This window comes from Mixophyes fleayi, chromosome 9 (genome assembly GCF_038048845.1).
Source record: "Mixophyes fleayi isolate aMixFle1 chromosome 9, aMixFle1.hap1, whole genome shotgun sequence".
NCBI lineage: Eukaryota > Metazoa > Chordata > Amphibia > Anura > Limnodynastidae > Mixophyes > Mixophyes fleayi.
The window spans coordinates 89,009,564-89,032,423 of NC_134410.1; the positions used below are offsets into that span (position 1 = coordinate 89,009,564).

Below are 22,860 nucleotides of genomic sequence, written 5' to 3' on the forward strand. Positions count from 1 at the left end.
ATCATTTTATAGAGTGTAGTAGCAGTGTATTGTTGCAGAAGATAATATTGGAGTACACATTTTTAATTGCAAGTGTTGAATCAGTGTCAAAGTTTTATTATGATGTACACATTCAAAAAGGCAAATTTGTAGGCCATACAAGCTCTTTTGGCAGTCCCTTTGCTATCTGCAGCAACTAAATAGACAGAAGTTGTTAAATACTTTGAACAGAGGAAAGATTGTTTGCCTAAGCAGACAATGGTGGCAATGATATCATTATGTACACAGATTGCCATTAGAAAATTAAACATGGATATGTATACAAATCTTATCCATTTAAAATTATAAGCAACTGACTGTGTTACTTAATCCATTGTGGGATTTTGTAGGGAGTGCTTGCAACAAAATAAGCTCAGACTGGGTTGTGTCTCTGGAGTTAGGCTGGTGACTAAGTATACAAGGCTGGGTGGCCTGATTATGTTCCTTTGCATGTAAATGAAAGCACTGGTACAGGTGGTGATAGACTAGCAGAGGAGACCAGACAGAAACTGGATTTCTGAACTGAAACTGGAATACTGGAACCAAAATGCAGACTGCACTGTCTGAGCTGGAACAATAGAAAAGACTGAAAACTGCTGGGAACCAGGTTGGTGTTTGAAAATAAAACATTGCACTGGCTACAGGAAGTCCTTTTATACTAGTTGTTGTTTCCTGATTGGAGACTGTGGTCAGCTAGGCTGAAGCAGCATTCTAAGTTGCTGAGATGGATCAGGTGACTAGATCCAAGATGGCAGCTCCCAGGGACTGGTTTTGGAGGGAAACCTGGAGTGGAGACTGCTATCCCCTGATTGGCTTAGAGGAATCATTTGACCGAATCCAAGATGGCAGCACCCATACACTGATTATAGAGGGATATCTGGAGTGGAGACAGACTGGGCAGCATCTTGCAGAGAGGTCTGAAACCAGCAGAGCCTGAGGACCAGAGGGACAGCCAAGAAAGACAGCGGAGGGGCAAATAACAGGACCTGAGTGCCCAGTGTGTGACTGGCAAGGAATATGTAATTCTCAACTACAGGGATGCTGTGGATGGATCCCTCCTGGCCTATCACACTGGCCAGAGCTGCTGGGTAGCGGGCAGTGCGGTGGTACCAGAAAGCTGGATCCAAACCTCAGGACAGCTGGGAACGGATTAGAATTGGGTCTAATCTGTAGGTCACCGGGATAGAAAAGTTTCCAAGCAGGTCTTTGAAGCAAGTGATGTTTATTTGCTCACACTGCTTGAAGGTACCAGTGAGCAGGTCAGATGAAAGAAGAACGACTTTCAATACAAAACAGTGCTTTTTTTATACAGTTTTTGACACAGCCTCACAGGGTAAGCCAGCCCCCTTGAGATCTGAGCTATTTTTAGTATCAGGATGCAATATGTTTACCCAAACATGGATTTACATGGAATGCAAAGCTAACAATATTTACACTTATCTGTGAAATCCTAAAACTTGTTGTGATTTCCTGCATCTTGTTTTAGACACAGGAAATCTAACAGCAAGTCTATTTAAACCTTCCTGTGCCTTCAGGTGCTGGACCCTTACACATCAAAAGATCTAATTAACATGGGTCCTTTCGTTAGACAGTTGCAGAATACACAATTCCTCCACTAGAGAATTCCCAAAGAAAAGTTATACAACCCCAAGCAAGTCATTTCCATACACCAAAATACACAAAAGTCTTCCTCAACTAATGCTTATTGCATCAGATATATACCTCAGAAATAATGCATTTCCTCTAGCAAAGTTAAAACAAAAAACAAATTTCCTTCCCTGGTCTCAGAAATAAAGATATTTCCAAAATACACACAATATCAAAAGTAAGTACACCTGCAATTATATAAATAAGCACCCTGCGCTATTTCCTTTAAATAAATTTATACTATAAATTATTTATGAGTGATCCAGTCACAGTAGTCATCCACTAATTTTTAGCATGAAGATCTCTGGCTGGGACCCAGGATCTTTCTTTCTGGCCATATCCTTTCCAGTGGACAAGATAATGGAGCTGTTTCTGGACCTTCTTCACATGCTGGATTTTCTTTATTTCAAATTCAGCTTGCACATCTAATACTAATACTGGAGGTGACTGAACCTTGGTACTGGGTTTAAAGTTGTTAGTCTTGAACACAGGCTTAAACAGTGAGAAGTAGAAGGTCCGAGGGATCCTTAGAGATTGAGAAAGATCCAATTGGAAGCTTACAGTTTTTATTTTCCTGGTAATCTTTAATGAACTAATGAACATGGGTCCAAATTTATTAGAAGACTGCTTTAGCAGAATATTATTATTTAGCCATGTCCTGTCCCCTACTTTGAATTTACATTTCTTGCAATGTTTATTAAAGAATAACTTAGACTGCATTGCAATGCTAGAAAGAGACACCTGAAATTTTCTCCAGATATTTTTAAGCTTCCTTATGGTTGTCCTGGTGTCCCAATTTTCAGTATGTGTGAAATCAAAGAAAGAGCACACATTAGAATGACGACTGTACTTTCAGAAAAAAGGAGATGTTGAAGATGGTGAGTGGAGGTATTAAAAGTGAACTCTGCCCATGGTAATGGCTCAGCCTAGTTGTTGTGAATATGGGAAGCATAACATCTCAGATATTGAATGAGAACTTGATTAACCCTCTCAGTTTGTCCACTAGTCTGAGGTGATAAGCAGACGAAAAGTTCATTTCCACACCTAAGCTTGAGCAGAATGATCTCCAGAATCTAGCTATAAACTGTGAACCCCTATCAGAGATGATATTAGTAGGGTTTCCATGTAATTGAAAGATGTTCTGGATAAATAACAAAGCCAACTCTTTGGCTGAGGGTAGGCCAGCTAGAGGCACAAAGTGGGCTTTATTAACAAAGCGGTCAATTATTATCCATATGGTGGTGAACCCTTTAGAGGGAATGAGTTCATCAATGAGCTCCATTCAATTAGATGTCCATGGCTTATTGGGAATAGGGAGTGTCAGGAGAAGTCCCATGGGGGTGCTCTAAGGTTCTTGTTTTGAGCACAAATATGACAGACTTCAATAAAAAAAAAATTGTGTCCTTCTTCATAGAAGGCCACCAAACTGAACAAGACAGAACTTGGATATTCTTATCGATTCCTGGATGTCCTGTTGCTTTAATTGTGTGTGATTCCCTAAGAACTGCTTGCCTCAGATGCTTGGGGACAAACAAATTATTGGACATAGTTTCAGATAGAGCCGGACTGTAAGATGCCTGTAACTACATAAACAGATCCCGTGTTAGAACGGCATCAATTTTTGGAGGAAGGGATAATTGGAGCTGGAGGTTTGACTTAAGGGTGTTGTTGCAGAAAGCATCTAGAGAGGGTGTCACCTGCTAGATTTTTAGTCCCAGGTCTAAAGTTTGTAGTGAAGTTAACCTGGAAAAGTATAGAGCCCAGTGAGCTTGTCTTGAGTTTAGTCTTTTTGGAGATTCAATATACTGCAGGTTCTTGTGATTGGTATACATAGTAAAGGTTACCTTGCCCCTTCAAACCAGTGCCTCCAATCTTCGAAGGCTCGCTTGACTGCCTACAGTTCTCTGTTGCCTACATCGTAATTCATCTCAGCTGTGGAGAATTTTCATGAGAAGAATGCACACAGGTGTAATTTGTTATCAAAGAGGTTAACCTGTGACAGGATAACCCCGGCTCCGAGATCAAAGGCGTCTACCTCAATGATAAAGGGTTGCTCCAGATTAGGGTGCTTAAGCAATATTTTTTTAATGTAAGAAAAGTTTCTGAAGCTTCTGAGGACCAAACAGACGGATCTGCACCTTTATGGGTCATAGCAATAAAAGAAGTAACAGTAATGGAGAAAGAAATTACGAATATCTGATAATAGTTCACAAAGCCGAGAAATCTCTGCAAAGCTTTCAGATTGGTAGGTTGGATCCATTCCTGTATTGCCTGAACTTTGCTAGGGTCCATAGTGAATCCTTGGTGGGAAATGATATAGCCCAGCAAGGTCACTTTAGAAACCTGCCTGCTATGGGCAAAGTGTATGTAATCTTCAACTACTATAACCGCTTCTTGGGCTTATGTAACAGGATCCCAGAAATGTAATTTATTATTATGGCAGAGAAATTCAGCAAACACCACATTCCTTTGGCTTAATGTTGGTACAATGGCTTGGCTAAAAATAAAGATGCACAAATGTATGTACCATGTGTACAATGTATAGGCTTGAGTATACCAGAATCCTGCAAATTACACTGATTTGTACAGAAAGGAAAAGTAGCACACAGGTTTTCTTTCATTTATCTTTTTAGAAAGTCATACTGAGGAACATTTATAAAAAACAGTGCTTTAATCCATGGCCACCACTGCCTCTAATGAAATAATGTTTTTGCTCCTTCAAGTCTGTCAGCCATCCATCAAAAGTCCTTGAAATACAAATGCAAAAAAGTGGATTCAAGATGGAAGTTGGGCAGTACATCTTCATCAACTGCCCATTGCTGTCCAGACTGGAGTGGCACCCCTTCACTCTCACTTCGGCACCAGAGGAAGACATGTTTTCTGTGCACATCCGATCTGCTGGGGACTGGACTGAAAAGCTTATTCAGGTCTTTCAGGAGCAAGCAGATAGCCCACCACAGTGAGATTTATTATAGACTTAAAGAAATATATTCTTAGTCTGTAATTCCATAATTCATAAACTCTACTGTTTTTCTTATCAGCCTTGTAGTGGATGGTCCATTTGGGACAGCTAGTGAAGATGTCTTCAAGTATGAAGTCAGCATGCTGGTTGGGGCAGGTATTGGTGTCACGCCTTTTGCCTCCATCTTGAAATCCATATGGTATAAGTTTCAGCATGATGATCATCGTCTTAAAACAAAAAAGGTATTTTCAATGTCTATTTTGTATTTACTTTGTTTTTCAATTTTACTTGTATTAGCTCAAAAAGTAGTGAAAGTATTTTGCTATATTCAATTTAAGGTTGCAGTAGAAGAATGAAGAACAAGGTTGTGGGAGTCTTTCTAGGTCTATCTGTTCACAAATTGCAACATACATGCATTGTTAAAGTAAGGTTTGGATTTCAATTATGAATTTCACACATCTTCTAAAAACAGCCACACACAAATATATCTATAAGAACTATTGCATTTGATGTTGAAGAACTTCTGGTCCTAAATAAATATCATTAACTTACGTCCACAATGAATAGATATTTCACTAATTCACAGAAGTCTATTAGAATCAGTGCAATGAATTGTGTTCAAAAAGAGCTTTTGAAATACTTATAGTATCAATGTTGATTAGCTATGCTTCACAATCATAGGACTCTTATACAAACTTTTAGTTTAGTTAGGTATATCTACCACTCCATGGAGGTTTTATTTATGTTATCCACAGATCTTTATATATTGTGCCTCTTATAGTTGTAGAGCGCTGCTGCACATTTTTTCTTTGTTGCAAATTTCATATTGGGGTAAGCAGATCGTCTTCAGCTAGCAGCCTTTAACTATTTTCATACCCAGCTCTGAATGGTATTCTAGCCATTCTTGTTAATTCTAAATGATACCTTCAATGTGTAGTGATGGTTGTTTGTTTGACACACTGGATACTACTGCTATGTATATTTTAGCATATAATGTATTAAAATAGTTTATTTATCAAAATGCAAATGAATCCCAATGAAAATTCAGAATTTATATCTGCAGATTTACTTCTACTGGATTTGTCGGGAGACGGGAGCATTTGCCTGGTTTGCTGATCTACTACGTTCTCTGGAACAGGAGATGATCTGCTCAGGAAAGGAAGGCTTTCTTAACTATAAACTCTTCCTGACCAGCTGGGACAGCAGCATAGTATGTGTAGAATAATTCTTCATTTACATATTTTTGTATTGCATAGCATAAGGAATTGGTTTGCACATAAATCAGCTTTAGAGGAGAATTTTTGAGGCAATAAAATAAAGGAGCAACAAAAGACCAAGGATTAAATTTATCAAGCTGCTAGTGTCCGGCAGGTTTGAAAAGTACAGAATGCTGCCTTTAGCAACCAATCAGATTCTAGTTATCATTTATTTAGTACATTCTACAAAATGACAGCTAAAATCTGGTTGCTATAGACAACATCTCCACTTTTCAAACCTGCCAAAAGATCACAGTTTGATAAATTTACCCCCAAGTCACAGAAGCATTTTTTCATTGCGATTTGAAAGCTCTGCTACAAGCAATATATTATAATAAATACATCAACATAATAGATACAGATGCAGTAAGCGTCAAATTGTCTTTCAATGCCGGGCTATTCTGCTGCCATGACATAGCCCATGCAATACAATTTCTCCATGCATACGTTAACATTAAACATGAAACCATTGATTTGGCCTATTTATGATACTGTGACCAACTGCATGGTTTGTTGTGAAACATTGTAAATATAGCATGTTGTGAGAACTGCAGTTTATTAGTTTGTTGCTGGTAATAAACAAAAATTAGACCAATTAATTTTAAATAAATGAATCAGCTGCATATGGTGTCTGAGAAGAGGTAACTTATTCAGTTGCAGAAAAATAGCAGAGAACTGCAAGTTGCTGACAGTTACTTCCAATCACAGATGCTGTACTGTAATAAAAATAAATAATTAAAAGCAGGTAGATGGTCTTCAACCAGCCCCAAGCCTGTCCAGAAGCTAGAAGCTCTGTACTGGAAAGTACTGGGTCTTATCCTTAACCTTATGGGCTGTAGGGGCCAAGGTAAATGATTTTGTCGTTTACTCTGGAACCACTGGGGTGGCAGAGAAAATAAATAACACATTCTATTTTAGAATTAACTTTAATTGAGTAAGCCACAGTTTTACTATTTTATTAAATTAATGTGCCCAAGGCAGAGAATAATCTATTATACTTATATTCCCAGGCTGGACATGCCATTATTAACTTTGATGTGGCAACTGATGCAGTTACAGGATTGAAGCAGAAAACCAGTTATGGACGACCACACTGGGAGAATGAGTTTTCAAATGTAGCAGATCAACATCCCAGGTTTGTCTGATGAAGCAACATTAAAAAAAAGTTATGCCATAGAATTGATAGTCACTGTCCTTTAGATGAGATATGCAGGCTTTTTTCATTTTTTTATCCACTGATTAATAAGATGATTTGCATCTTATTCTTATTATTTTATTATCTTGTTGTTGAAAAACAACATTTAGCTTTCTCAGCTTTCCTACATCTGTAAGGGTTAAAATGAAGCCTATTGTCCTACTACATTCCTATAATAGAGATCCACAGTCAGCTATCCACAGTCAGCGTACTTGTAGCTTTTAAACGGTCAACTTTTACCAATTGTGTTTCAGTAGCAGTCTTTGTGGCGATTACCACTTCCACGTGGAATAGCTCACCCATGATTATTATGTATTCTAATAGATCTATTGATTCAGTCACTTTCTATTGATCACTTTTCAGTAGTGACAATGCTTTGGTACATAAAATATTAATAAGCCACATTGTTATAGATAGATGTAATGTTGGGCGATAGAATATTGCAATTCAATGATCCAGCTAGCAGCTCCAACAGCAATACTATTGTAATTAGGTACAGTTTAAACAATTGTTACAACCAAGACTTAAGTTTTAATAGTTACCATCTATAGCTCAGTACACACTTATAAAATCTTCAGATGCGATTTCTCTAACGAATTTACCAAGGACCGAAAGACTTGATGAACGTGCCGATTCATGCGTACACACCTACACAATTTACCGTCTAATCTGAGATCTGCATCTCTCGTAACCATCCACTGAAAAGATTGTGATTCTGTACACACTCGACAGATATCTGCCGTCCCTGCAGCAATATTCAAACCTAATTTAAATAATGGGCTGCACCTCAGTTTTCTGTAATCCCCTCTCCCCCATTATATCAAGCCTTCTCTCCACGTTTTCTGCAGCCCCCTTTCCCCCCCATTTTCTCCAGCCTTCTCTAACTCTGTTTTCTCTGTATTAATGTATTTACCTTTTCTTCTTTTCTCTTGTTCATATCTATGGTTCTTGCTGCTTCTTCTGTTTTCTTCTTTGCATCCTGGATGTTCTCGATTCCACTCCACTTACAGGGTCGTGATGTGATTACACTGTTAGGAATGCGGAGAGGTGGTGCTGCCTTGTGGGGAAATAGCGGGTGGGTGATCGCACCACCCCGGCCACCTAACTAACAAAGTTTAATTTAGAGACATTGTTAGTGTGGGTACCTGGACACAGTACGACCCCCCCAGAGCCGGCGCCTTGACTAGATCTAAGAAACGAAATATAAAGGAAACCCCAGTTTTCACCAGGCACCCAAGCAAGGGTGTGATGTGCCTGAACACACCATTCATTGGATGCATCTGAATGTACATGAGTATTGGGACAGGATGGACCGCCTATGCCACCCTCTGTTGTTGCTGGGAACTGGCTAGGCTTACTTTGCCAACGTCCTTTCGTTATCCCAAATGTGCCCTCTTGCCACAGTAGGAGGGGCTTTCAAATACTGCCACCACTGGACTCCTTTACCGCCATCCACAACCGAGTTTCTTCTGGGTAACGGACGCTGCTAGTGTACCCCGTTACTGGTGTACCTGGGCTGATACTCCTGACCTCTTCCTATGGATCAGGGTTACTGTGGATGGATCCTTCCTGGCCTATAACACTGGCCAGAGCTGCTGGGTAGTGGGCAGAGCGGTGGTACTGGATGCTGGGTCCAAACCTCAGAAACAGCCGGGAACGGATTAGATTTTGGATCTAATCTGTAGATCACAGGATTTTCAGCATGGAAGATTATTATTATTATTATTATTATTATCATTTATTTGTTAGGCACCACAAGGTATCCGCATCGCCATACACAGTACAAACAGTAGACTATACAGGGTGAAACCGTACAGAACAATAAACAAAAATACCAGTACTTCAGAAACTCCACACATGCTAATACAATAAGCACGGACAGGAGGGAAGACGGCCTTGCTCATGTCAGCTTACATCCTAAGGGAGGATAGACAGAACAGGCACAAGGGGAGCCAGAAGAGGCAGAGGGAGAGAAGGAAGAGGGAGTGGAGGGGGTAAGGTGGTTAAGTAGATGGTAGGTAGGCTTTACGGAAGAGGTTTCAGTGCACGTTTGAAGGAGCACAAAGTAGGAGAGAGACGGATGGAACGAGGGAGGTCATTCCAGTGAAGGGGGGCTGCACGGAAAAAGTCCTGCATTCTGGAGTGGGAAGAGGTGATGAGAGTGGAGGAGAGGCGGCGATCATTGGCTGAGCGCAGGGAGCGGGCAGGAGTGTGAATGGAGAGGAAGTTAGAAATGTAGGGGGCAGTAGAGTGGGAGAGAGCCTTGTAAGTGGTGGTGAGGAGTTTGAAAAGGATTCTGTAGGGGAAGGGAAGCCAGTGTAAGGCGAGGCAGAGAGGGGAGGCCGAGGAGGAGCGACATGAGAGAAAGATGAGTTTAGCGGCCGCATTGAGTATAGAGTGGAAGGGGGAGAGGTGGGAGAGGGGGAGGCCAGTGAGGAGGAGGTTGCAATAATCCAGGCAGGAGATGAGTGCGTGGATGATAGTTTTGGTGGCGTCCTGAGAGAGAAAGGGAAGGATGCGGGCGATGTTGCGTAGTTGGAAGCGACAGGCTTGGGCAAGGGAATGAATGTGGGGAGCAAAAGAGAGAGAGAGGAGTCGAGGGTGACACCCAGGCAGCGGAGTTGGGTAACAGAGGAGATGGTGGTGTTGTTGACGACAATAGAGAGGTCATGGTGGGATGGGAGTCTGGGCGGAGGAAAGACAATGAGTTCCGTTTTAGAGATATTGATTTTGAGAAAGCGAGCAGACATCCAGGAGGAGATGGCGGAGAGGCAGTCAGATACCCAAGAGAAATGGGTGGAAGAAAGATCAGGAGAAGAGTAACGGGCCGAAAACAGAGCCTTGCCGGACTCCTACAGGGAGAGGGTAGGGGGAGGAGGAAGAACCAGACGTGGATACAGAGAAGGAGAGGTTGGCGAGTTATGAGGTGAACCAGGCGTGGACAGAACCAGAGAGGCAGAGAGAGAGAGAAGAGTTTGCAGCAGGAGGGGGTGGTCCACGGTGTCAAAGGCTGCGGAGAGGTCGAGGAGGATGAGTAGGGAGAAGTGACCCTTGGAAGGTCATTAGTAACCATGGCTAGGGCAGTTTCGGTGGAGTGTTGGGGACGGTAGCTGGATTGGAGAGGGTAGAGGAGGGAATAGTTAGAGAGGTGTCTGGTGAGGCGGCTGCAGACAATCTGCTCAAGTAATTTGGAGGCATAGGAGAGTAGTGAGATAGGGCGATAATTAGCGAGAGAGGAGGGGTCAAGATTGTTTTTTTTGAGGATAGGAGAGATACGAGCGTGTTTAAAAGAGGAGGGGACTACACCAGAGGAGAGTGATAAGTTGAATAGGTGTGCGAGGTAAGAACAGGCAGTGGGAGAGAGAGCGAAGGAGGTGAGAGGGGATGGGGTGGAGAGGACAGGTAGAGGGTGGGGAGGAAAGAATAAGGGAGCGAACTTCTTCACCTGTTGCGGAGCAAAAGGAGCACCAAAGTTGGTTGTTGGAGGGGGGAGAAGCAATGAGGGTGGCGGGAGAAGGGGAGGAGGAGATGTTCAGTCTGATGGCCTCAATTTTGGAAGAGAAAAAGGTGGCGAAGTCAGAAGCGGAGAGGGAAGGAGGGACAGAGGGGGGGGAGAGAGTAGGGAGTTGAAGGTGCAAAGAGGCGGCGGGGATGGGAGGACTGAGATGTAATGAGGGACTTGAAGAAGGATTGTTTAGCAAGGGAGAGGGCAGAGCAGAAAGAGGAGAGTATGAATTTATAGTGAAGGAAGTCAGCCAGGGAGAGAGATTTTCTCCAGAGGCGTTCAGCAGTGCGAGAGCACTTTTGGAGGAAGCGGGTGAGTTTGGAGTGCCATGGTTGGGGAATAAGGCGGCGTTGGCGGATAGAGGAGGCCGGGGTGACAGCATCAAGGGCAGTAGTGAGGGAGAGGTTCTAGAGAGAGGACGCCTGGTCAGGACAGGCCAGGGAGGGAAGGGGTTATAGGAGAGATTCAAGCGAGGAGGAGAAAGAGGTAAGGTCAATAGCATCAAGGTTGTGCCTAGTGAGGGTGGCTTTAGGTGGGGCGGGAGCAGGTGAGGAGATGGTGGTCAGAGAGTGGGAAGGGAGAGTTAGAGAAGTCAGAGAGATCACAGAGATGGGAGAAGACAAGGTCGAGGGAGTGACCAAGACAGTGGGTGGGTGAGGAGGTCCACTGAGTAAGGCCTAGAAAGGAGAAAAGACCGAGAAGTTTGATGGTGGTGGGGTCGGAACAGTTGTCAATGGGGATATTAAAGTCGCCAAGTATGATGGAGGGGAGCTCAGAGGAAAGGTAGTGGGGGAGCCAGGCAGCAAAGTTGTCGAGGAAAAGGGAGGTGGGGCCTGGGGGACGGTAGATGACGGAGACACAGAGGTGGATAAGGGAGACGAGACGGATGGAGTGAACTTCAAAGGAGGAGAAGGAGAGAGAACGTAAAGTAGGAATGACCCAAAAAGTGCAGTTAGGAGACAGGAGGAGGCCCACTCCACCTCCTGGACACTCATCCGGTCTGGTGGAGTGGGTGAAGGAGAGGCCCCCATAGGAGAGGGCAGCAGGTGAGGCAGTGTCAGAAGAAGTAGTCCAGGTTTCAGTGATGGCAAGAAGAGTTAGAGAGTTGGAGAGGAAGAGGTCATGGATGGAGGATAGTTTGTTACGGATGGACCTGGAGTTCCAGAGGGCACATGAGAAAGGGAGGGAGGGAGATGCGGATGAGATTGTTAGGGTTGATGGAGCGAGGAGGGTGAGGGTGAAAGGCGGGGCAGTGAGAGTTGGGCCAGAGAAGGGGGCTGGAGGAGAGGATAGGTATAGGAAAGGAGCGGGGCGGCATGGTATAGAGCAGGAACGATGGTAGTGGCAAAAACAATATGAGAAGCAGCAAAAATTAGAATACAGTAAAAATTTAAAATACAGTGTAGATGAAATGCAGCAAAAATTAGAATATAGTAAAAATTTAAATACAGTGCAGATGAAATGAAAAGCACATAAAATTAAAAGAAATGCAAGTACAATTAAAATAGAATGCAAACAATGAGATAAAATAGAATACAGAACAATAAATTAAAATTAAACTGGAGTAAAATAAGCTAAGATGAACTACTGATAAATGCACAGTGAAAAGCACAAAATGAAATGAAGAAGATGTTTTCAAGCAGGTCTTTGAAGCAAGTGATGTTTATTTGCAGTCACACTGATTGATAGTATCAGTGCTCAGGTCAGATGGAATCAGAAGAACAATTTTCAATACAAGACATGGCTTTTTTTTACAGATTTGGACACAGCCTCAGAGTATTTTTAGAAGCAGGATGCAATTTGTTTACCCAAACATGGATATACATGCAATGCAAAGCTAACTATATTTACACTAATCTGTGATATCATAACACTTGCTGTGATTTCCTGGATCTTGTTTCAGACACAGAAAAAATCTAACAGCAGTCTAATTAAATCTTCCTATGCCTCACACATCAAAAGGTCTAATTACCATGGGTCCTTTCTGCCAACAGTTGCAGAATACACATTTCCTCCAAAGAAAAGAATTCCCCAAGAAAAGTTGCAAAACCCCAAACAAGGCATTTCCTTACACCAAGATACACAAAAGACTTCCTAAACAAAGGCTTATTGTATCAGATATATACATTAAAAAAAATGCATTTCCTCTAGCAAGGTTAAAACAGAAAAAAAATGAATTTTCTCCCCTGGTCTCAGAAATAAAGATTTCCTATACCAAAATATACACAATATCAAAAATAAATGCATTTGCAATTTTATAAATAAGCGCCCTGCACTATTTCCTTTAAATAAATTTATACCATAAGTTACTTATAAGTGATCCAGTCAGAAGTATAAAAAATGTGCCTATCTTAGTACACAATTTTGAACATAATCTCAGACATAGCACCTATGGTGGGAACACAAGGCCCGGTTTATTAAAGCTTTAAGTAATTAAATCTGACATAAAAAAAATATGTACAGTCAAGAAAACTAAAAATATAAAACTGTGAACATCGAACTGGACAACCTACCACATAGAAAATACAAGAATTTTACGCAACACTCCCAACAGTTTCTTGGGCACCTGGTCTCCATAGACCACATATTTTGAGGTTGAACCTCCCCTTAAAAGCAATTAAAGTTATCACATAGATAATGAGTTAAATTGGCAGAGTGACCCCCCCCCCCCCCCAAAGGGGGGAAGGGATCTCTAATTCCCTCACCTCAATACGCATCCTGACCTATTAAAGAAATCCTGATGCTCCTTAGTTCTCTGCCACTTGCTAAAACAAAGGCATGACATAGCATGATCATATATATCATAGACAGAGAACGGCCTATTATTTAGAACTTTAAATTAATCGGAAGCAAACAGATAAATTGGCTATGAGCTACTACATTGAATATATTTAGCAATAGCTACATGATGTTTCCACAATTGTACTAATGTACTTTGATCAACCCCTCTCTCCTCCCCTCCCTCTTTTTTACATTTTGTTCAGCCCTCCCCGTTCTTGAAATATTTTGAAAAATCTTAAGATGAAATGCTTTTCTAAAAAAGTTGTAATGCCTTAGATCCATTTCAAGGGGTTTTCTTCTATTTTACAGGTCTACTGTGGGAGTTTTTCTTTGTGGCCCTGAAGCACTGGGCAAGAGCCTACAACAATGCTGCCATCAGTATTCTAGCTTGGACCCCAGAAATGTGCAGTTCTACTTCAATAAGGAGAATTTCTGAGATGGAGCAGACTTTGACAGATAGCATACTGATGAAGATTGACTCTCTGCATGAGATATCATTGCAGATATTGAAAGACAGAATGTGTTGAGGAACGCCATGTTTACGACCTGATGTTAAGAAAACACATGCAAACTATTGCTTTGTTCTGAATTCTACAATAATTCATATAAAGATTTTACTTTCTTTTGTGGAACAGTAGATTTTAGACTGATAATTCTCACTATGATGGGGGAGTGTTTCCTGTTGCAACATGTCCAACACTAAGGATTAGAAAACCAGTTTATCCAACTCAACAGGTCATTCAGAGAAGCAGCAGCTTTACTAACTGACACATTATTCTTTCCACACCCAGTTATACAAATGAGTCACAGCCGAGCTGTCCATGTAGGACGCAAACAGTTTACAGTGTTTACTGAAAAGTGCTATCTCTTCTAACGTGTCATTGTAATGGGCAAACAAAAGCTAACCTCACATATTTCATATTCCACTGTGTATTATAAATAAAAAAACAAATATACTATATCAATATAAAAATCTGCACAAAAACATGATAAAATGATATTCAACACACACTATATATATATATATATATATATATATATATATATATATATAGATATATATATATATATATATATATATATATATATATATATATATATAGATATATAGATAAAGCACTACGGAATTTGCTGCCGCTATATAAAGAAATGATGATGATGATAGATGTACGTACGTACGTACGTACATATATATACATACATATATATACATACATATATATATATATATATATATATATATATATATATACACACATATATATATATATATATATATATATATATATACATATATATATATTGTAACAAAACCGCACCCTTCTCTTGGCACTTTTGTCACCTTCTGCTGCAAGAATACCCAGTAGACATCAGCAACACGAAACTTCTTGTTTTCAATCAATCATATTTATTGTTGGCATCACAATAAACACTTCTGTCAGGATGACACCAGCAAGCAATACCTTTACTTGCACCTCCTGGTGACCCTAAACACTAACTAGACATAGCCCAGCTCCCTACTGACTGGCCAACTAGTTCAGCGTCAGTCACCTTTGACAAGAGCACAACTCCAGGTTAAATACACAGGTCTCCTCCCACAGGCTTGGATGACTGACAGGTGACACTCCCACCTTGTCTTTAAAGGATGGCTCCTCAGGTGTTCTGTAACGCCTAATCAGCACAGTCACCCCTATCAGCTCTGTGGATACAGACGCGTTAAAGCTTGCAAGTAAATTACTTTTTACATTTACTTTACAACATGTCTCTGACCTGTACATTACTGAACTTAAGCCCAGTGCTACACCTGTATATACCTTGGTCTGCAGCCTTTTACCTGCAGACAGTTAGCACCATAGCTAATTCCACTATTAGAGGCCTGTGGAAAACCACTTACATTGCCACATATCTCTTCCCATGTAAGGTGGCGCGGACCTCGCGAGGAGCGCATCTCTATGGAAGAGAGCCTCTGCGACCATTTTGTCCACCTGACATTTTATAGCCTGAGACAAGGAAGGTTCTATTGTGTCTTTAAATGTCCTCACAATCACACCCACCAGTGTACTCATTGGGACCTTCTCTTCTTGACACCTGAGAACCCTGTTCTGAAACAGCCCATCCTGTCTCTTTCTTCACTCATAACCCCTTATTTTCTTACTAGGACGTCTATGAGCTCCTTCTGATTGTGTTTGTACTGTTACAGCGGGATAGGCCTTCTGGCATTCCGGACAAGCCCTACAAAACCTTTTTACTGCCATATAGACTCCTGGCCAGTAATATCTGCATAGAACTTTCTCCCTCATTTTACCTTCCCCTAAGTGTCTGCCACTCTCCTGCGTGTGTGCAGCTTCTAGCACACACGCAGGAGAGTGGCAGACAAGAGAATAGAAGGTCCCAATGAGTACACTGGTGGGTGTGATTGTGAGGACTACCAACTGTTCTACCTTTCTCCCTTTAACAGTAGTCTGTCGAATTGACAGGCTTTGATATATTCCCAACATTACTAGCCAAATTAAAGATACGCTTTAAAGCTACATCATTTTTCTGTTGACGTGCAAGGTTTGGCACAGATAACAATTCGGGATATTCAGACCAGTCTATATTGTCACCAACAGGTAAGGTGGGCACATCTGAGATGTCACCCGCCAATGCTGATTCCATTTGTCCAGTTGACTGTGAAAGTTCTGTCGTGACCCCCACAAAAGTACTCCGGCTTGGCGGCTCCCAGTGATTGAGGTTCAGACGTTGTGGTGTTTTTAGCAGATCCTTTAAGACCGGGCTTCCGACCAGTGAATCAATTGTCGGCATGTCCGGCCGGATTTGCTCACCAAAGACCTCTTTATAGAGTGGGAAGTCTCGCCCCAGAACAATTGGATACGGCAGCTTGGGCGCTATAGCAGCCACTACCTTCACAGTTTGGCCTTTCAGACTAATAGCCAAAAGAGTTCCTTTTAATCTCCTGACTACACCATGTGTGCAGCGTAATGTCACTCTTAGAGTCCACGACTGCATGTACAATCTTGTTGTTCAAACGCATTGTCACTGTAAAAAAAGGTGATCCACCGCTAGTGAAACTCTGGCAACAGCATCGAGAAAAGAAAGGCCCAGCTTGGCCAACCGAACAGTCCACTAGGTTTTGGCGACTAGTGCACCTGGCCTTATAGTGACCAAGTTCTCCACACCTGAAGCACCTCCTGTCAGGCACACTTACAGTTTGACCTAAATTAGCAGCAGGGTTCCCCTTTAGGCCCTTGATTTTGGGTTTACCCACTTGAACACTCTCATCCTTGGTGTTCACCAAACTCCTCTGAGTGGACGTCAAGGCCACTGCTTGGTCACGTTCCTCAGCATACCTAGAAGACAGAGTTTTCTCTTCTTGGAGCAACTGTTCCAGCTTTTCATGCTGTTCAACAAGTACAAGCTTCTCCAACTTGCACTCCTCAAGCTCTCTTGCAGACTCTCTTGCTAAGAATACCTCTTGCTGAGCCAAGACAAGCTTCTGTTCTAAAGCAGCAATTTCTCTGTTTTTCTCAGCTACTATTTCTTTAAGAGCTTTCTCTGATTTTTGTCTGTCTTCACACACTTTTTGCAATGCATGCAACTCATTTTCCACAGATTCAAAGATCACATTTTCTTGCTCTCTCTGCTGCTTTAAATTCCACACTTCTTTTACAAGACAGCAGTTTTCCTCAATAAACATTTTCTCTAAAGAATCATACTCTTCCCTGGTCAAATGTTCTGACAGTGTGTTAAATGCGTATTGTCGCTAACCAATAACGATTGTCGAATCTCGATTTGTGTTTCCAACGCACAAAGATTTATTCTCTTAAAGTAGCAAAATATATTCAAGCAAAATAATAAGAAGTACAGCCGTTACTTATCGCAGGCGCTCTGGATCCAGTGTACAGTCATTCAATCCTGAAGTCTGGGGACAAGAACCGAACAGTAGGAAATGTTAAGAGGTTTATTATGATACCACACGTGATATGATTCCTTTAACCTGTTCCATATATTTCACTAATGTGCATATAACTTATAATATAAAACATAAATACTACTATATTTCGACATAAATGACTAAGTGTTGCAACTACCATTAATGTGTACTATTTTACAAGTATGCGTGTTTCTGCGAATGTATGTAAAAGGCTAAATACTGATGCTCCCACGTGTTGCAGCTGCGTACGCCCTTTTACGCCGTAGCGTGCCCTTTTTACGCCGTAGCGTACCGTACGCATCTTTTCAGACAAAGACAACCAAGTTTGCTCGATTTTAATTGAAATGACTTTATCCAATTTGCTGACTTTGACAGCTCCACCCTTTGATAGGTAACTATCACCCAATCACCGTTTCAAGTTCAGGATTATACAATACTTCTTCACAGACCATGATCTCGGTATCTGGTACCACCCTTTCAGTCTCTTTCTCAGTGTTACTCCTAGGAGACCATTTTCCACACTTCAACACAGTAGGAACACATTTGACACATAAACCAATTGCTAAGATGACACCCAGTATAAGGAGAAGGAGCTTATCTACACTAGCAACCATTTCCTGTACCCACTCCCCCAGACCGGAGAACCATTTCACAGGGTTCAACCACGAGAACCAACCTGCCACCCTTTCCCCGACCTCATATAACGAAGAGTTATGGTTCCTTCAAAATTCCCATTTCAGTTGCAGAATTTCATCCATCTTCCGGTTAATAACCTCCTTAGGGTCATCCGTATTATTGGTGATGTACGTGCAACATTTTACACCGAACTGGGTGGCCAGTGTTACACAGTACCCACCAGTAATAGAGGTGAGATAATTTAATACCAGTCTATGTTGCACCAACTCCTTCTTGTACACTTGTAGCTCCCTTCCAGTATACCTGAAAGTGTCATCATACATCTCGGTGATATTATCTATTAATTTAGCTAGGTCTTGGATATATTTAAAGTTTAATGTTCCCCGAGCGGTCCTGGTGAGATCTAGAGCAACCATAACTTGAAAACCAGCAGTTTCACTAATCAATTTTGTAGCTATGGGTTCCTCAACAGGAATCATATTTCTCTTGCCACGGTGTTCATACTGTGTGTGTATGTATGGTGGTGAGGTAGTCTTGTGAATACCAACCATTTCTTCATGAGTAATAGTCATGATTTCAGGAACCAGTTTAGCTAAGAAGCACAAACCCTTAGAACTCGGAGATACCCAGGAATAAGCTTTCCTCCCACAAACAAAGTACACATCATCAGGGAGTACATGAGGAACAGTATGCCCATTAATTATATCACACAGAGTTTTGCTAAAACTACCCATGCCCAGTGTCTTCATTTGCTCGAGACACGTGTCAGCATGGATGACATTCTCACAATTATCTATAGAGACTTTACCAATGGACATTTTCTTATGTTTGGTTATACGCCCTAATTTGTGACTTCCATCAACATCCCTGCCTATTGGTGACCTTGTGGGTCTCCCTCTAAAATGAGTGTGGCGAGCCATTGTCTGATCTGATGGGTCAGCTTCCCAATTCTCCAGACGTTTTGCATGAGAGATATTGAGACACAGCAGAGATCTGTCTATGGAGTATTGTCGAAGCGTCAGACTAGGGGACCAAGTGTTATTGTACCTCCCGTCTATGGGCCTCCCACCCCTCAATTCGAGTACTTCGGATATGTTTAGAGGGAATGGCACTAGTCCTATATTGTGCTGCCCCTGTGGCACATGAGAGCACACCCAGCACTCGGTTTGGTTTAGCACCTTACCCACCAGGGAGTGATAATCCTCCAAAGGATGCCCGCCCACATTCTGATTACTGGTGGACTGACATCGCTGGATGCATCTCTCTTCAACAAAGGAATCGCAGAACTTGCAGATAAAATACTCATCAGACAATAGCCCCTCACACTGCCTCTGAGTTCCTGAGCTAGCAGACCTTCTCATAACCCCCAGACCAAGCTTGATAATGGGCTGCTCTGAGTATCTTAATAACTTTTCCTATGCCTCTATCTCATCCGCATCACTACAAGAACCCTCCTCCTCCGTCCTCCATCCTCCTTCACAAAAATAGAACGCCCTGAAAAAAATAAAAACAAGGAAGATCCTGGAACAAAAGAAAAACAGAAATCGCCACTCCATCGCTGGAAAGATAGCTCTGAGGCAACGTCTCTGGTTTAGGTGTCTCGACTGCAGGCTTTAGGTCTCCCGGAACAGACTCGCAAGTGACAGATCTATGTCGTCGGTCTGAGTTTTATCTTGCACTTTCTCTGGATTACGGACTCTCCTGCAGTGGGTGGAATGGACCCAAGTGTCTCTCTCTGCAACTTTCAGTGATGTAGTAATGGCCAGCAGCACTTGGTACGGGCCTTCCCAATGGTCTGTTAAACAACCTGAACGTAAGAAATTGCGGATCATAACATAGTCTCCAGGTTCAACATCATGACAGTTCGTTTCTGGCATACCAGGTGACAGCATTTTTAGTCTTTGTTATTGTTGCTTTAGCTGTCTACTCATTCTTATAAGATATTGTACAGTCACTTCATTATTACACTTAAAGTCGTCTTGTGGACTCACGATCAAATGAGGCTGTCGTCCGAACAGTATCTCAAAGGGGGACAGATTAAGAGGAGGTCTAGGAGTGGTCCGAATGCTATGGAGGACCAATGGCAACGCCTCAGGCCATGCCAACCCAGTTTCAGCCATTACCTTACCAAGCTTGTTCTTTATAGTACCATTTACTCTTTCCACCTTACCACTGGCTTGTGGTCGGTAAGGGGTGTGAAGTCTGCTACCGATTCCCATGAGTTTACACATATTTTGGAAGATATCACCAGTAAAGTGGGTACCCCTATCACTTTCAATGATTCTAGGGATACCGAACCTACATAAAAAATCTTGTACAATTTTCTTTGCAGTGAACACGGCAGTATTAGTGGCTGCCGGATATGCTTCTACCCAAACGGAAAACACATCAATACACACTAACACATACTTTAGATTCCTGCACGGTGGTAGTTGGATATAGTCAATTTGTATTACCTGAAAAGGTCCGCCTGTAGGAGGGATGTGGGACGGCTCAGTTGGAATAGTTTTCCCGACATTTTTCCTCAAACAAGTAAGACATGACATTGCTTTCTTACCAGCCTGAGAGGAAAATCCAGGAGCACACCAGTATGCTCTCACCAGTTTGCACATACCTTCTTTACTCAGGTGAGTCAGACCGTGTGCTGCTTCAGCCAGGCTTGGATAGTATGTTCGGGGAGCTACAGGCTTACCTTGTCCATCCCTCCAGAGTCCTGAGGACTCTTGACCACATCCCTTCGCCTTCCAGACCGCCTTTTCCTGCAGGGAACACAAATCTTGCATTTCAATTAATTTCTGCATGTCTAATGTCTGAAAAACCATCATAGTCTCGGTCGATACAGTCATAGGTTGCCCTGCTGCCCATTTAGCAGCTTCGTCTGCCCTGTTGTTGCCCAATGACACTGGGTCTTCTTCAAAGGTATGGGCTTTGCACTTTATGACGGCTACTGTTCTGGGTAACTGTATCTCTGTCAGAAGTCCTTTTTATGTGTTGTGAGTGTGCCACTGGCGTACCTGCTGCTGTCGTGAAGTTTCTAAGACGCCAAAGGGCCCCAAAATCATGCACTACCCCGAAGGCGTACATGGAGTCAGTATATATATTAGCTGATTTACCTTTTGCCAACTCACAAGCTCTCCTTAATGCTACTAGTTCCCCCACCTGGGCTGAGTGAGGTGGGCCAAGGGGTTCAGCTTCTACCACATCCTGATCATCTACAACAGCGTAACCAGTACATAGCTCTCCCGTCTCTGTCTGTCTATGACAACTTCCGTCTGTATAAAACGTAAAATCTACATTTTCTAAGGGGGTGTCACGTATGTCGGGCCTTGCAGTAAAGGTCTGGTTCAGGTGTTCCATACAATCATGCGTGTCAGTACTCTTGCCTAACTCATCATCGACCAGGGTCTCCTCACCTCCCACCCTTTGTGTCTCTAGAGACACATATGGAAGGTATGTAGCTGGATTTAAGGTGCTACATCGTTTGATGGTGATGTTTGAGGGTACCATCAGGGCTAGTTCCCAGTTTGTGAATCTAGCTGAAGAAACATGTCTGGTTTGGGCTAAATTTAACAGAGCTGATACAGCATGGGGTGTATAGACAGTTGAATTATGTCCTAATACTACGTCCTCGCTCTTACTTACCAGAAGAGCAGTTGCTGCTACACTTCTGAGACATGTTGGGAGTGATCTTGCCACATTTTCCAATTGTGCACTGTAGTATGCTACCGGTCTGCTAGCGTCACCATGTTTCTGTGTAAGGACACCTGCTGCACAATCATCAGCTTCTGTACAGTATAGCTCAAAAGGCTTTTCGTAATCAGGTATTCCCATTGCAGGTGCTCTAGTCAGACTATCTTTAAGGTTAAAGAATGCTTGCTCTGACTCTTCTGTGTGTACAACACGTTCTGGTTTTGAAGAAGAGACTAGCTCCTGCAATGGTAATGCCAGAATAGAAAAACCTGGGATCCAGGATCTACAGTATCCACACATCCCCAGGAAGGTACGAATCTGCTTCTGGCTCTGCGGCAGAGTCATGTGTTGTATAGCCTCAATCCTGTCGGTTGTCAGGTGTCTTAGCCCCTTGGTGAGGCAATGTCCTAAGTATTTGACCTTAGTCTGACATGGCTGTAATTTATCCTTTGCCACCTTGTGCCCTGTTTGTGAGAGATGAAGCAACAACAATTTGGTATCATGTTAACATAACATAAAAGAATCAGAGCACAGCAACAAATCGTCCACATATTGAATTAGAACAGACCCATTGAGGGGTTGAAAGGATTGCAAACAGTCATGTAAGGCTTGGGAGAAAATATTGGGGCTGTCAACGAACCCCTGGGGTAGTCTGGTCCATGTGTATTGCACTCCCCGGTAGGAGAATGCAAAAAGGTATTGGCAGTCAGGGTGAAGAGGGACTGAGAAGAAAGCAGAACATAGATCAATGACAGTAAAATGACTAGCAGACGGTGGAATCTGCACGAGGATGACAGCTGGATTCGGCAATACGGGAAATTGGCTCTCAACAACTTTATTAATTCCCCTTAAGTCCTGGACTAATCTATAGCCCCTCCCCCCACTCTTCTTCACAGGGAAAATGGGACTATTTGCTGTGCTCGATGTACGAATTAAAATCCTTTGTTGTAACAGCCTTTCAATAACAGGATATACCCCTAGTTCCACCTCTTGTTTTAATTGATACTGTGGGATTTTTGGAGCTATCCTACCACTTTTTAGATTTACCATGACAGGGGCTACGTTTGCCATCAGTCCAGTGTCCTGTCCATCTCTGGTCCATAGTGAACCTGGTATTTCCAGCAACATCCCCTTTACTTGAGATGGACTTGGTTCTATAACAGTAGAGTGTGTCCTGTACCTCATGAGCGACCTTCTCGGGTATATCTAGGAACATACCATCTGAAGGACGGTATA

The 22,860-nt window shown here is 42.3% G+C and overlaps 2 protein-coding genes across 3 annotated transcripts in view; both read left to right on the forward strand.

The window, feature by feature from the left end:
- Positions 1-13,996, forward strand: part of NOX1 (NADPH oxidase 1) — a 130,302-nt gene extending 116,306 nt beyond the window's left edge. For both annotated transcript variants that reach the window (XM_075184638.1, XM_075184637.1), the window contains exons 9-13: positions 4,389-4,624; positions 4,707-4,869; positions 5,691-5,837; positions 6,894-7,018; positions 13,674-13,996. In XM_075184638.1, coding sequence (XP_075040739.1) covers positions 4,389-4,624; positions 4,707-4,869; positions 5,691-5,837; positions 6,894-7,018; positions 13,674-13,800 — 798 coding nt within the window. In that variant the 3' untranslated portion in view covers positions 13,801-13,996. The remainder of the gene's footprint in view (positions 1-4,388; positions 4,625-4,706; positions 4,870-5,690; positions 5,838-6,893; positions 7,019-13,673) is intronic.
- LOC142100820 (adenosine deaminase domain-containing protein 2-like) overlaps positions 1-22,860 on the forward strand; it is a 1,209,653-nt gene that overhangs the window by 617,817 nt on the left and 568,976 nt on the right. The window lies entirely within an intron of this gene.